Source organism: Fundulus heteroclitus, chromosome 21 (assembly GCF_011125445.2).
Source record: "Fundulus heteroclitus isolate FHET01 chromosome 21, MU-UCD_Fhet_4.1, whole genome shotgun sequence".
Classification (NCBI taxonomy): Eukaryota; Metazoa; Chordata; class Actinopteri; order Cyprinodontiformes; family Fundulidae; genus Fundulus; species Fundulus heteroclitus.
This window is the reverse complement of record NC_046381.1, coordinates 15,403,156-15,419,734: the sequence shown is the minus strand read 5'-3', so window position 1 is coordinate 15,419,734 and position 16,579 is coordinate 15,403,156. Positions and strand designations below refer to the sequence as shown.

Sequence of the window (16,579 nt, the reverse complement as noted above, 5' to 3'; positions counted from 1 at the left end):
TTTATTACTTGGATGGACAAAAACCATCCAAGTAATAAAAATTTAAATACTACATTCATCTAAAAAACATTTGTGGAAATCACAAATGTTAATGTTACTTAAGATGAAAAATAACTTGTTGCAGACATCTTTTTACCTCCTTTTTTTTTAGATATTGAGTGTTTATTAGAGCATTTAAGAACACTTCTACCCGTCTGAGTCGGCTCCCACCTGTGCAATGGAGTAGTCAGAGGAGTTGGTAGCCTGCATGCCCTCGTTGCCGCTGATCCCCACTCCAACGTGAGCCGTCTGAATCATGCCCACGTCGTTGGCGCCGTCGCCTATTGCCAGAGTGATGGCTTTCACGTGCTTTTTCACCATGTCCACAATCTCTGACTTCTGCAGGGGAGACACTCTGCAGTGAACAGAGGGAGATTTAATATTAAATGGATGCAGCTGCCTCAACTGGGCAAGAAATTACAGGCAGGAAGGACATAGGAAGGTAAATATATTGTAAAAAAAAAAAAAAAAGGCATAAAGTGAAACAGTCATTAGCGAAAACAAAGCCAGCTGAAAATGGGAAAACCGAGAGGAGGCCGGAAACCTCACAGTCAACAGCAGCTTTAAACCACGGCTCACTTCTCTGCTCGCCTGTTTGCCCCACTTCCATCAGGTAAACGATTTAGAAACATTCAAACAAAAACTAATAGACTTCCAAACTAGCGTATTTTCTGAAGTATTTGCACATTTCACTTTTCTGCTTCACTTCAGAATATCTGGACGGACATCCATGCAGATCGCTCCATTCTCTGACTTGAAGGCTTAAAATCATTGCACAGTATTTACAACGTGCACGATTGCATCAACGATGGAGCGTTCGGATGATGAATTCATGCAACATCACAGTAATCTACACCATTTGTAAAGGAACTGCTATCTGACCTTTTGACTCAGATACGGGTCCCGTTAGATCCTAAGGACTATTTTTGCGCTTTACGTTTCTCAGGAAGCGTTGTTGGTCAGCGCAATCCACTGATTTCATGTGAAAAAATATATTATATGTATATTTTTAACACGATTTGTGAAAGTCGTACTCGGTGTGTGGTGGCATGGATTTACGCAGGACTGCATGCATCCTGAGCGGCTGTGTTTAGGGAGCTTCCACAGGTACTCCACCCTCTTGACCCGTATCACTGATACTCGGCCTATAACCGGTTCTGTCTCCTCACTGACAAAAGAAGACAGCAGGAGGCTCGATTACAGGTGCTTCCCTGAAGGACACTGAGGGAGGATGGTGAGGTGTCAGGCTGCATTTCCTAAGCCACTGTGAAGATTTGACTTACGGATACTGACAGGTTTCTACTGATAGACGCTACAAACACCGAATAGTCCCACATATCAATGCTTTTCTTTGTGACTTTGATTTCAATACATAAACATATTTTATTACATTAAAGTCAGTTTATTTTTTTATGATACCAGATGCTGTGGAAGGTGAAATGAAAAATTAAGGTGAAGGTACTGACTGCTCTCTATTCAGCGTTATGTAGGGAGTTTTGTATGTTGGACAAAAAGTTCACTTCTAGGCTCATATTTGTGGATTACCATGCTCCAGTGCATACCTTGTGGGAATCTACGAATGAGACTTTTTATGTCTTTCTTTCAACATTAGATTTCTTTTTTGCCACTATCCACAGAACAGAATGATTTGGGGAGTCTAATAGCAATCCTATCAGCAGATTCTTCCAGATCAATACTAAACTATCAATCTGGGTCAGACAGTTATGTCGTGTTTCACTATTTCTGAATGATGGTTTGAAAAGTGCTCTTTGACATGTTAAAAGCTTAGTACATTGTTTTATAAGATAACTCTGCTTCAAAGCTCTGCACAGGTTGACTCGTCTGCTGCGTTCCTTGGTCTTCATGATGCTGTTTTCTCATGAAACCTCTCCAACAAAGCCTTCCAAAAACAGGTGGACTACTTACCTTTAGGTTACATTCAATTTTATCAGAGGAAATCAGAGTAAAGGGGTCTGTATACAAGGACTTGGTAATATTTAGCTCTTTTGTATGGGAAAAATCCTGCTACATTTTGCAATTATGGGCTCTGGGGGAAGACATTCAAGGGGTATAAAGGTTTAACATAAGTTCTGACAAAGATTTCCCGATCCGATCGAAAAAGGCCGATCAACTAATTTTGCAAATGGTGGTTCAGCTCCAAATCCTTCTTATTGGAGTACAGCGACTGCTTTCACATCTCTACTGAATTATCTTGCATTTTCACGTGTATTCTTTGAAAAAAAAAAACTGTAATGAAGGGCATCTTTTGTTGAGCTACAAAAGTCTGTTTTGCCTGGCAATCAAAGTGTTTTACGCCCCTTTAACATCACTTTCATAGCAAAAGAGAATTATTTTGCGTTGCTAAAACAGTTTACACAAAAAATAAATTTAAAAATGAAATGGCCGCCTTCTTAGAAATAAGAAGATCAATAATTGACTATTAGCTCCAATGTTTGAATTTTCTTCAGCTTCCTTCAAGAAACAAAAATCTAACTTTTGAGGCTAGAGCCCTTTGTTGATCAGAGCTGGAGCAGCCAATTTATACAGTTGACATTTATTTGAATTGTTCAGCTGGAAGTGTGCAATATCTTCATGCTTAATCGTTAGTGTCCCAAGGAGGAGGTTGTCTGCGTGAAAAAAGATCCTGGCCCACACACAGTGTTTGCATTCTCAGTTGCACCCTCCACTGAATTTGTCTTTAATACTGTTTTTTTTCTTTCTGTATCAGGAAGCTTTTCCAGTCAATTGCTCCCGAATTCTTAAGTGAGTTTCATCATGTGCTATCTGAAAAATGTACAGTGAAAACAAAAATGTCTCATAGGAGGAAACATGACACCGACACTGGGATTAGAGATGAACAATAAAGAAAGTAAAGCACTTGTAATTGTAGAAGCTTATGTCGAGCATCAAGCAGATATTCATTCGCCTTATCTCATTTATGGATATTTGTATTTTGCATAAGAGTCTTCAATTTTCATAACGGAGACAGATGTTCATTAAAAAGTTTTTGAGGGCTGGTTTAAAAAGGTCAGTGAAAAATCTCCATAGCCACACTGCAAAAACGCAACTAAAAATAAGCAAATTTTTCTTAAAATTAGTGTATCTGTCCTTGATTTGAGCAGGTAAACAAGACTATCTGCCAATGGAATAAGATTTTTGCACTTAAAATAGGAACAAATCATCTCCATCATCTTATTTCAAGTGCAGGATGTCTAATTATCTTATTTTAGGGGTCAAAATACTTGTTCCATTGGCAAATAATATAATTTACCTGCTCAAATCAAGGAGAAAACCCCAAATTTTAAGAACATTTAACTATTTTTAGGTCGGTTTTTGCAGTGCAAAAAGCAGCTTTCAGTTCTATAACTGGATATTACCCTAAAGCGCTATGCCAGATATTTGTTACATTTTTGTGATTATAATCGAGTCCACTGTTGCTACATGCATGGTCGGTATGAGGGATTGCTGCAAAGCCATCGACAATGCAGACTGTCCACTGTGGCTCTACGCTCTTTCAGGAGCAAATGCTGCTTGTTAAGACTTGATGCAACCTGCTGGGTTTCCTTAGATAGGAGACTCTTTAGACCAATCTGTCTGGATGATATGAATGAATTTGACTTTGTAAAGTGTGTTGAGATGACGTGTGTTGTGAAGTGGCGCTATATAAATAAAACTTAACTGAATTGATTAATAAAATATTCCTACAATGACAACACTCAAGTGCTGCGGCATTTAAAAATTAAATCAGAGGAAGCAAAAAGGCTGCAAGAGGCTTCCAGTGAGAACACTTTCTTTAGATGCATGGTTGCTTTTAATCCAGGCTGCTAAACAGAGAGCTAGCCAGCAGTTTTGCTTTTTTGTGCTCGACTTTTCCAGATACGAATATGAGCAATGTGCCACAAGATGCTAATTTACACACACCTTGAAGACATTTGGAAGCAAACTGACCCAGAGACGACTTCAGTTGATGCAAGGAGAGCCGAAAAAGGGAACTGAGGAGTTTAATTCTTTTGAGATTATGGAAAATGCTGGATTAGAAAATATAGATTAAGAAGATTGGAAAGCTATAAAGACATGGATCTCTATTCTTTAGGTAGTCTCAAGTTTGCAGTTAAGGGAAGGTAATGCTAACCTCGCTAATTATGCTAATTAGTATCAGTAGATAATAAAAATAGAAATGTCAACTCCAAATAATGTTATCTTCATTTTACGTTTGCAACGTTACGTCATCTGACCAATTACTGCAGAAAAGTTTGTTTTTATCTTATTTAAATAAATTATTTTATAGTTCTTAAAGAGAAAAATTAAATAGTCAAGTCAAAGCTAAACACACCCGAAAATGAAATTTTGCCACAATTCTGATCGATGCATTTGTAGCAATAAACAGATTGATCAACTCTTTCTTCCTGTTACCCAAATATCACAATAGGTGCCCCTCAAGGCTATGCATTAGTGTCAACACAGTCAGAATGCTCCTAATGCATCTTTCTATCTCTGTGCTGATGACACTGTTGCTTTTTGACTCTGAATTTCTTAAAGAGAAATCAGAATCGGCTGAAATTAGTAGCAGCAGATCAAGCTGGAGATTGAAATCTGCCCCTAATTTTTGATTGGTGCATCTCTTGCAGCTGCTCAAGTCTCCATCACGCATATGGTGATGATTCTATATCTTTAGTTCAGCTATGACAGCATTTTCACTGCAAACGTTAAAATGTAGAACGCGCGAATCCCAGAGACAAAGCAGTGAATCCCTTCCATGTTTGTCAGTGCAGCCGTAACGACGTTACTGAATTAGATTACAGGCAGCTGCATGAGACATCACATGGCAAGGGAACAGAATGAGATGATTTTTATTACTAAATTAAATTAGGAGCACACTGTAAGTATGGTCCCGGGTCCTCAGACAACACTTAAATGAAGCCCACCAGCTATAAAGAATCAATTTGGATCATTCTTCAGATGAACTGAATAACCGGTTTCAAGTGGTTTTCGTCCTCTCGTTGGATCATGAGCAAAAATCTCCAGTTCACCATATTAATAACGACAGACCAAGACCTCCTATAACCCACCTCAGCCCCTCCACCACAGGAGACCAACAAAACCTCAGCTGTCTGGCTTCTGGGGCCATTAAGGAAGGATGGGATCTTTACTCTGCTCTCCATTTTTTCCTGTTTCGCCCATCTGACGTGCACGCGCTTGGATCTCTTGGCCTCTGACCACAAATCTCTCTTCATCTCTGCTTCTAGCTTCCCTCTAAACACAACCAACAGAGTCCGGGATTGTGTAAAGTGGAGCTGGGAAGATGAAAGGCAGCCCCGAAAGCTCTTCACGGTGGAACTGAGGAGAAAATAAGCAGCAGCTAAGTCCTCCTGTAAACAAACGGGCAGTGAAGTCAGGAACCCAAGCGTACCGAGCACACTCGACCCAACGGCCTCCTGAGAGCGAGCGAGAGAGAGAGAGACACCCAGAGCACATTCCCCTACTCTGATTCACCGTGCACAGAGGATGATAACGCTCGCCACACAGAAAACTTTACCGAAATTCAAACCTACATCTCATTCTAAATACCTACTCGGAGAAATCCCCAAAGATCCTGCTTCCCAGTAGAGGAGATGAGTCCTCCCAAAGGGTCACATAATAAATTTAGAGCACTGAGACAATTTGCAGGAAAAAAAATAACACCACTATTTCATTGTGTTAGACTTCTCTACAGCTTAACTGAGATGTGTTGTTGAATTTTAAATGTAGCTTCCCCTCATCTGACCAGTCAACTGTAATTGCCTTAAAGGGCACGTTTTAAGCACATTCCTTTAAGTGTCTAAAAACATCTTCTGTATGCAATTTGGTATAAGAGATTGTTTTCTGATCAGCGTTCTACATCATCAGAGGGGCGACAACTACGAAGCAACAGGATACAAAGAAATATGTAGAGGATATGTCAAAACCTCCAGAGTTTTAAAGGTAAATAAAAATAAAACAAGACAATCTAAAAGTCAACAGCATGCCTGTTTTATTTTGGTGTATATGTTTATGCTTAGTCTGATTTCCAATTTTAATGAAGCTCTGACCTGTAATATAATCAACAGCAAACATTTTCAAGTTTAACTAAAACGTAATTTCAAAGTTTAAGCAATTTCAGAACCAAAATTTAGACCTGAAATGTTATCACAATGCTGGTCCGTTTACGATAATAAAATTATATCTTTAAACGCAGCACTTTGAATCGTCCTTACTGAAAAGTGCTTTATAAATAAACTTGACTTGCCTGGAGCTAGAAACCCTTAGCTGCACAAATTCCTGCCTTACGAGCACAAACAGGCTTTTTTACAACACCAGTTACATTAAAAACAGTAAATCACAATTCAATCATATTTTAAACAAAAAGACAGCATTTGTTTACCCTCCAAAAAAATTAATGGTGGAAAAGGCTATTAAAAGCTCGCTAATATCTCTGACTGAACAAAACGTTTTCATTTTCTTCAAAGTACCACTGAGTAGCAGCTTTTACTTTTTGAGCATAGAAGTTTATAAATAATGTTTATCAATCCACTGAACAAAGGTATAAGCATAAAAGAAACAAAGGGATAGCATAACTTGGCGAACGCAACATTTATCCTTAAAATAAAAAAAAACTGCTGCAATGATAAATGTACTTAGTCATAAACAGAGGCTAAAAAAAATAAGTTGGTCTTAGCAATGTTACAGAAACTAAAAATAGGTAAAAACTGCTGGAACCTAATCTCAATTTAAGCATAATTTTTATGTATAAGCTAATGCTAGCACTATAGCACAGCTAGTCTCTACAGGAAGTTAGAAAAGCTCCAGTTTAGAATGCTTGCCTGTAAAGTTGTGTGATTGTTTATAACTTTTTATAGTTTTCAGTATTGGTTTTATTGGGCTTCAGTTTCAACTCGTCATGGCTAAAGGATATAGCATGTTAACTCAGTGAGTACACTCGTACAGCAAAAAAAATTCCACACGTGATATTTTTACTTATTTGGCTCTAGTTTTATCATTAATGAGGAAACCAAAGAAATAAATTGCTGAAACAAGTTAGCATTTTAGCACAGCTAGCTGCAACAGGATGTAAACCATTGACTCAAAAGTTATGGACTATTTATGAACGACCCATTGAGTTTTGTTAACGTGCAAATCATTCTGGGAGATAATTATTTAAATGTTGCATTGGTGTTACTTCTGCGTATGTACAAGCTGGTGTTAGCACTGCAGCACAGCTAGCCATTACAGGAAGTTAGATAGTTAGTTAGTTTAAAAATCCGATCAGATGTTTCAAAATAATGAGTTATTTTATTTTTGCTGCTCGCTGAGTGCTCATGCAGATCGTTATTGTAGTCTGTGTGTTTAGGCGTTAGCTGGCGGGACTAATGTTGTAGCTTTAATGCTGGAGGTTAATATCCATCACTAGATTTTGTAGGATGCACAAAGTACTGAAAGCATACAACCAAGACAACTGCTAACTTTGTTTGTGAAACAATGTCCTTTTTGTCTATTAGATTATGAGATTATTCAGTGAAAAATTTTGCTTTCATCAGATGCAACGAGACAAAAGAGGAGAGATCTAGACAGGGGAAAAAAGATAGAGGAAAGGAAGCTGGAGGCTGTTTGCAAGGCCTGAGAGACCAAGTCCGGATATGGCTTGGACACGGTAGAGAGACTCGGTTACGTCCCTCCTGGCTACAGACAAACACACACAAATGCACAGAGAAGGGCCGGACAAACTCCTTTGTTTCACATCCAACTGGTTCTGTCTGTAACATGATCAAAAACAACAGGAAACATGCGGTTTACCTTTTAAACACAGGACAAGCTTTGAATTCAGGTGTGATGTCAAACGACCGTGTGCCAGCATCTATTAAGTCAGCAGTGAGTAAGTGATGACATTTCAGTACAGGCTCATGGCTCGGCTTTCACCGTCCTCACTCACTTCCTCCCAGGCCCACAACAAAAATGCACTGATGTGGTGAAATTCAGTCAGTCTTTGTCATAACAGATTAAACGGCAAATTAATAAGAGGATTGGGTTGTTACCACACATTAACTCTGTCTGGGCTGGGATTTCTTGAGTTGTTGGTTGTGAGTTGACTTCACTTGTCCTGAAAATTATATATTTTGTTTATCGTTGCGAAGAATTTATTTGGAAGAATCTACAAAAAAATAACCGCTGTCTATAAACGTTTTGTATCAATTTAAAAAAATTAAAGATGTTTGCTTAGCCATAAATGTATTTCTACTGCACATCTTGTATATATTTATTACTATAACTGTCTTAATTGATGTCTAAGATGTTTTAATAACAGACGTTTAATCTTTGGGACGCCATCGACTCCTCAACAATTCTTTCTGTTTAAAGTTAGGGCCATTATGTGAAAATAATAAGAATCCTGGTAAAACTCCTAAAGTAATATTTTACTCCAGTTACAAATCACCCTATGAAATTCAGAAAACTTGTAATAAACATTTTATATTTTTATTTGATTAGTATGTCTAACAGTAATTTAAATAGTAATCCAAAGCTTCCTGTGTACCTGGGGTATAAAAATAAAAACTCAGAAGCCTCTCTTTCATGGTAGGAAAGAGAAGAGATGATGTAGAGACCAGGCAAGGCAGATATATGTTGATCTTCTCAAGTAAGGAAATGGAAATATGGATACAGTTACCTAAAATTATTTATTTATATATATATATATATATATATATATATATATATATATATATATATATATATATATATATATATATATATATATATATATATATATATATATATAGTTCAATGAACTGCAGCAAGGAGTGGCATTTTGGCATCACCAAGTCCCTATAACAATCACATTTATTATTATTATATTGCCATTTACAAGTCAACAGGTTGTTTTCGGAGAGATGCTGGGGGGGAAAAGCTTTTTCTGTTAACCTGTGGGGTTTACCGACTGCGGTTTTAAAACAAAGTGCACTGGGGTCAGAGGAGACAAAAAAAAACATTACGATTTTCACCAACAAACGCTACAAGTAAGGTTGTTTTTTTTTTTAGAAAAAAAGGAAAAATATCTAATGCCTACAGATAAATACACGGTATCATAAACTCTTAAAGTTTTTAAACTCCTGTGGCGCTCATCAGAAAACTGAAAATAGCTGGTCAGCATGAGCAGCATGGATGCTAATAAGTGTTTTCTTACTTCTATATTATCATACTGCAATAAAAGCAGATTTTTTAAAATAGTTTTTTCTTCACTTTTAGAGTAAAATTACATTCAGCAGGGGTTTTTGTGCTCTTCAACCCTGATCTGTTCACACCAGCCTTAAAGGGTAAAAGGATTTTTATTGTAAATGCACAAGAAATGAAGGGTGATTCCTCCCTACCGGCAGCAGATCACAGCTTTGCAGGACAGCGCCAAGTCGAGGAAGGCCTGGCGGAGCTCGAAGGACAGGGCGTATTTAAGAGTTTGGCCATCGATGATCAGTGCGAGCTCGTTCTCCTTTCTCAGAGAGTCGCCCAGGGAGGAACAGTGGGCGGTGAGGGTGGCACGAGTGGCCTGCAGGAACAAACACACAGAGGAACAAAGGTACAAGTTTTATTTTTTAACATTTCCAAGATTCTATCTTACATCAGAAGAAACTACACGCAAATCTCTTATAAGATTACATCAGGAAACGCCATTGGCATAACGAAAAAGCTCCAACCATTCATCTTGCCTCCAACTCTTTGAAATCTCTAAATCCAACGGAAAATGTTTCTTCCTTCTCTGCGATGAGGCAGCGGATGTTTAAAGCCACCGCATTGTCCTTACCCTTGTGTTTTTTTTTTTTTGTTGTGTGGTTTTTGTTGTCTAACAAAGTGGTGAAAATGCAAATCACGCACATCAAAACACACAAGCCGCTTTTGCTGAAAGGTCGAAGCCACCAGCAGGTAAATGGAAGACATGTGTGCTTGGGTTGCATGGTTGCACGGTCCGCTTTCATCTGGGGAAACAATTTGCTTCTGTGCGCCGCAGCAACAATTAAAAATGCCAATATAAAGTTCATGGTTGTTCCCAGGCATCCCAACCCAACCTGCAGATGCTGCCAGGTCCCGAAGGCACGTCTAATCGGGTTGTAAGAAAAAAAAAAGAAGAAGATCAGTCCATCATTGGGTTGCAGCACATGATGGCAAGAGAGAAATGACCACAAAAAATAGGAAAGGGAGTAAGAAAAATGAGCTGAACCGGTGCGGATGGGTGAAATCCAGCCTTAGGGTAACAGCAAAGCGTGTGTGTGTGTGTGTGTGTGTGTGTGTGTGTGTGTGTGTGTGTGTGTGTGTAAACGGCAGGTCGCCTGCAGCGCCGCCGTTTGGGGCTGTTTTGATTGAGCTCTCGATAATGGAGGAACAGGGATTAATAGAGAAAACAAACATCCAGCGGAGGTGTAATGAAATCCATGTGGAGAAGCAGACATGCTACAAGCCTGACCACCACCATCCTCTCCTCCCCCCCCCCACACACACACACACACACACACACACACACACCTGAATTAGTTATTTCCGCCGACCAAAATCCTGACTTGCTTTGGAAATCCTTTGGACTTCAAACAGATTTTAGCTGATTAAAGAGAAACTCATATAAAAAAAAAAAAATGTAATTCTGATTAAAGTACAAGAAAACCAAACCAGTCAAACAGACGGAGGAAACGTTTTATCCAACAAAAATGTTTAGATACTCCATCAGCAAACGGTCTTGATAAATAAGACCATTCTGTTTATTTGAGCGCATGGAATAATACATTTAAGATGCATTTTCTCCCTAAAAGTGACTGTTTATGGAAGCAGACAAATATAGTATAAGTACCTCATAAAGTAATTCCCCTTGGATTGCATTTGGATTTACCGCCCCTATTCTGTCATACCCTTAAATAAAATACAACCTGCCCTCAGAAGTTTGCAGCGAACGCTGTGAAAAGGCTGAATATTGTGAACGGCTCCAAACAATGTTGTAGCCCTGAACCCACAATGAAACATGGCAGTGGACGCATCATGCCACCGGGATGGATTTCTTCACCATGGACATTGAAGCTGGTCAGAGTCTATAGGAAGATTGATGGAGCCAAGTACAGAGGAATCTTGTTTAATGGGCAGAGGTTCACTTTCTAGCAGGACGGCGACAGTAAAGATACATCCAGAGCTACAATGGAGGTGCTTAGATCAATGCATGCTTATCTGTCAGAATGGCCTAGTCAAAGTCCGGACCTAGAGCAAATTATGAACCTTTGACAGGACTAGAAACTTTATGTTCAAGGACTCTCTCCTTCCACTTTGATTGAGTTTGAACTGCTTTGTGATGAAGAACATGCAGAACTCTCAGTCCACAGATGTGCAGCTGTAGTATTTCGTGGTTCTAGCAAATACTGAATCGCTGAAGCTGAATGCAGAATTAGGTCAACCCTTTAAAATCGTTTTAAATTTAATTGGCAACCACGCATCATTTTCCTTCAACTCAAACCATTATGTCCTACTTTGCAGAAGTTTATCAAATGAAATCTTTAAAAAAAAAACAAATAAGGTAATAATACATCAAGGTAATTTGTCTTTAATGTCTTTAAAATAAAAACGTTAAAGATTTCATGACACTAAGCACAGCTAATATTTATACGAGATCAAATATCAGAGATTGACGGGGTCTCTGGTAGCGGGCGACTGCCAGTCATCGGACCTCAGAGAAAGCACCAGCCCACAGAGGGATGACCCCTGGGCCCACATAGCCTGCGAAAGACATGCATGTATCAAACACAGCCGTATGAACAAAGCAGCTGCTCTTCTTCTTGCCAAATAGCTTCGCACACGTGCATACCTTACACACACACACACACACACACACACACACACACACACACACACACACACACACACACACACACGTGTCCCCTCTCTTCCCCCCAAAAACTCCCCCATGTTGCTTTCTCGGCCCGGGGCCGTGTGTGTTTTGTTTTTTCCTTTTAATGCTGGAATTCCTGTTTGCCTTCACCTTTCTGCCCAAAACAAGGAAGAGGAAAACAAAAACATAATGAAAGGATTAGCGGAGACTAAAGGTTGTCAGAGCTCTCAGACTCAAAACCTCCGTGCCTACAAGCATGCGCTCTAGTAGCAAGTCCTGCTCACTCTTTCACTCAAGAGTTTGATTCTGTTTAGGTAGAGGAGAGCTCCTTCTATCACGTTTTAATTTACCAATTATAATTAGTGCTTTAAAAAAATAAAAATAGGATAGCTGTTGAAAAGCCAGACACGAAGACATAGATAGTCTCATGTAGCTGCCACCGGGGCCAATGCAGCTCTGTAACCTGTCACAGCAGGTTCAGACAAAGCTTGAGCGGCGGTTAAGATAACCCAGGATAATAACCAGGATAAACCTGTGGAGAGCTACAAGGATTTAAAAGCCAACTGCAGTTTGAACAATGGCTGGCTTTACCAACCACACACCGAGTCCAGACCAAGCCGACAAAAGACAACCGTCTAAACATGAAGAATGACTCACAATTGGTGACGGCGGTCTTTTAACGCTTAGACAAAATAAGTTGACAATAAAGAGAAATAAGGTCTTTCTCACGCCAAATTACAGGCCATTTCTAGAATCTATGCAGGGGGAGGGTGGGACTTATTCTTTAATTGCAACATTAACAACACGACTGATGTCATTAGCAGACCTTTCAGCTTCCAAACTAAATGTTTATGTTTCATATGCATCTGGCCTGGAAGCAAGCAGAGACTCTCAAGAGACGCAGACACAAACACCGGCGGACAATTAGCCGCCTGCGTTCACAGGCCCGGCTGCAAGGACATTCTTCTGGGTTTATATTTGGATCAGAAAGTGGGTTTGTGTACGCAGGCGGACTGAGGCATCCCAGGTCACACCGTCTTATTGCAGGTTAGGCACAAGGCGCGATGAAATAAAAACAACTCAAACAGACGCTTTCATTTAAAGGATTTCAAAGAGAAATGTTAACACATAAAAACGGATTACATTTTTCCCTAACGTTAGCTGATGAGGTTTAGGAATGCTTTATAAAGGGAAGTTTCTTCCAAAAGTGCATTTACGGGGTCAGACACCGACGTTGGACGACTGGCTCACTGCCCCTGCTCTAACTCATCCTAAAAGTGCTAGATTAGGACCAGTCACCCCCTGCGCTCATGAGATGGTATTAAACCCAGAGATGAATTAAATGTGCATAAATCTGACATACAGATTTTGGTTAACTTGCAAACGCATTTAACAGTGCAGGACAGCTGGCTGCGATGTTTGGTTTACCAAACCAGGGTGGCGGTCACCCAGGAAGAACAAAAAAAACAGTCTTTTTTACTACTAGCATGATTCTGGAGGTTTTTGGGATGTTGGTTAGACAGAAAAAAAATTATGAAACTCTCAGATCATCCGGCAAAACCCTGGACTCCACACAAACTAGTTAAATAACTCTTAATAACTTAATAATAACAATACTTACTTACTTAGAGGTAGTAGATCTGTAACTGTAACACCAAAACACAAAAATAGCACTAAGCTTTATATTTATTGCCTTGCAAAAGTTTCCATACCCAAACGTTTTACAACAAACCTTATGCATTTTTTTGGGATTTTGCATGAAATACCGCATAATACAACATAATTAGAGTTATATGTAATAGCGCAACCTGATTGCGGCTGCAATACATTGGAGGAATGACTGAAACTTTTTGCTGCGACCAGCTTCAAGAAAAGCGTTCCCACAGCATGATGCTGCCACTGCCGTGTGTTGCCATGGGGGGTGACGTGTTCAGGGTGACGCGTTCAGTCACACACATGTTTTGTTTGCAGGGCAAAGAGTTGCTGTGACCGCTGTAAGGTCTGTGGCAAACTTTAAACAGGATTTCTTACAGCGTTTGTTTGGTTTTCCAGGCCGATTTGTAGAGTTGGCAACAACGTAATCCCCGAGTGTCCTAGTGAGTTCTTAATTAGACTTTATGGTGCCGCTTGTTTGCTAATCCCCTTCAACAAACCTCAGAAGACTTCACAAAAGACTAATTTGGTGATTTCAGAGGGCTACTGGTTACAATCTATTTTAGGCATCACTGTAAAAAGGGGATTAAAATAAATGCCCACTATTACTTCTGATTAAGTGATTCTAAAAAGAATGTGGAAAACCAGGCAGAACTCTCCTTCCACGTTATTTTTGCTTTACTTTGTGTCACATAAAACTCCCAAGAAAATGGGTAAAAGCGCACAGATGTAAACAGGACAGCGCGCAAAGGTTCAAAGGGTTCGTAGAGACAAGACACGGCGTGGTGACCGGACGCACCGTGAAAATAAAAAAGCTGCAGAGCGGGGCAAAAGACACGCTCAGTTTAACAGCGCAGGTTCTGTCACCAGCGAGGTTTAATACTCCGTTTAATTATCCGGCGACGCATCTGTGCAAACAAACAGCCACATCCTCTGCAGCCGGGGTCAGAAATCCTCACCGGGGGCCGGGGGTAGGGACCTCAACTGTGAGGGGAAGAGCAGTTACGAGCTGGGGCACACTGCAAAACCGTGTGTGTCTGCACATGAAGATGATGAATGGCCAGAAGAAAGGCGGTGTTTGTTTAAGGGTTGTAGTGCGGGCAGCGTGACGAGCGCCTGGTGATTGTGGGAAAGTCTGATGGGACGTTTGTTTTACAGGTCTATGGAGCGGATGGAGGGGGGGAGGGGGGGGGGCAATGCCACTTCGTCTCGGGTAAACTGTGTGAGGTTCAGCAGGGACTGGAGATAAGCAGATGCTGCATGTGTGTTTGAGTTTTTAAGGTTAAAAAAAAAATACGAGGAGGAGGAGGGCAGGGTGAAGATTTGAGCAGGTCTGTGTGTGGCGGCAGATCTGAAGGCGACAGGTGGCGCATGTCACGGCGTCAGCGCTCGCACACCGTTTACCCAGGAGGCATTGGTCCCAGGGTTTGTTTTGGTGAGGAGGAGCACCAAAAAGGAGATTGTGTTACCGCTCCTTCATCGCCCTAAAAACGGCCCAGTGAGACACCATCACTCTGCCTCTCTCCGGATTGTCCATCTCACAGATGAAACCAAATAAACAGTCCCCGCTGCTTTATTCACAAAACCCACTCCTGCGTCTCCTAAAAGATAAACACGCATATTTTGTTCCCCCGTTTTCTGCTCTTAAGTCTGAATTTTTTTTGCCTGCCGCCAAGCACACGGGGTGTGTGGTCGCTTCCTGGGCATGGAGAGCGTGCCGACAGATGTGGAGGCAGCAGCGTGAGGAGGATGCATGTAGAGGAGAGCATGTTCTGTTCAGCAGGGGGGTCAGGATCAGCACACTGATATATAACGCACAGGCATGCTTTTAAGCAACATTTTGTTGGCTATATTAGGATTTTAGGTGGCATGCATAAAAAAAACGTGGCTTTCTATCGATATATTTGACCACAGGGATGGACTTCCGCTTTATATCCACAGCTGATATACTGTAGATCCTAGAGACCAAGATCAGAAAAGCGGTGTAGTCATCAGGATGATAGAAAGAAGACTAAAGGGAAGAAAATTTGGCCGACTCGTAATCAAGCTCAACATTGCGATAAATAACTGAAAATAAATTGCAGGAAGAGGGTTTGAAAGGATGTGGAAGATGTTTAGACCCTCATCTGCATAATGATGTTAGAACCTATATTCATATTCCACCCATCATATTTTGTTTTTTCTCACCTGAAATCAAGACAAAAAAATTAAATGGAAACAGCTTTTCATTATTGTATTCAAAAAATAAGAAATTTTATTTGTGATTGTTTGTCGTCATGTCATGAAACAAGAACAAACCCATGTTTCAGATCTCAGCCTGAGCTGACAGTTGATGCTTCACTACCCATATATGGTAAGAGAGACTATTTTATCATAGTAAATTTCCATTTCTCCATTTTAAGGATTAAAAAATAAAACCCAAATTGGACCAGATTCATACATTTCTCATACCCTAGTTTTTAAACAAACAAAAACAAAAAAGATAAAAAAGGGTCAGTTTTTTTAAATTAATCTTTTACATTTCAAAACAAAAATCAAATACTCACACATTTTAAGGGGTTTGTTCCTGGTTTTTGATAGAAAATTTTAAAAACTGGCTAATTTTTCACATTTTTACAGCCTCCACACATCAGCAACGTTTATGCTTCACCCGGTGACATCTTTGACCATAAATGATAAGAGAAAGTGTTTTCTCAGGGCTCTAAATTCAACAAAAAAAGATTTATAACAAAAACTGTTTAAATAATTATCCTCATGCAAACACCAATATTTTACTAATCACTTTATTATCATTTCCTCTAATTCATCTAAATACAGTCAGAATTAACGACGATCACAAAATTATTGAAAAATTGAAAAAGTGAAAAATTTGAATTTCTCTTTGCTGGTGACTTAGTTTTTTTGATTTATTATTTTAGACATTTTATTTAGATGAATATAAAACCATATTTGAGTTTACTCTAAACTGTTTTGACCACAAAACCTTTTAAAAAGCAGGTTCTGTTTATCTTCTATTCTAAACTT

The 16,579-nt window shown here is 39.7% G+C and overlaps 1 protein-coding gene across 13 annotated transcripts in view; it reads right to left on the bottom strand.

Moving 5' to 3' along the window:
* atp8a2 (ATPase phospholipid transporting 8A2) overlaps nucleotides 1-16,579 on the bottom strand; it is an 87,285-nt gene that overhangs the window by 21,090 nt on the left and 49,616 nt on the right. For all 13 annotated transcript variants that reach the window (XR_004927484.1, XM_036125527.1, XM_036125525.1 and 10 more), the window contains 2 exons: nucleotides 9,417-9,589; nucleotides 211-394 (listed from right to left, as the gene is read on the bottom strand). Coding sequence is in view for 12 of the 13 variants with exons in the window: in XM_036125527.1 (XP_035981420.1) it covers nucleotides 211-394; nucleotides 9,417-9,589 (357 nt within the window). In the remaining variant the exon portion in view is untranslated. The remainder of the gene's footprint in view (nucleotides 1-210; nucleotides 395-9,416; nucleotides 9,590-16,579) is intronic.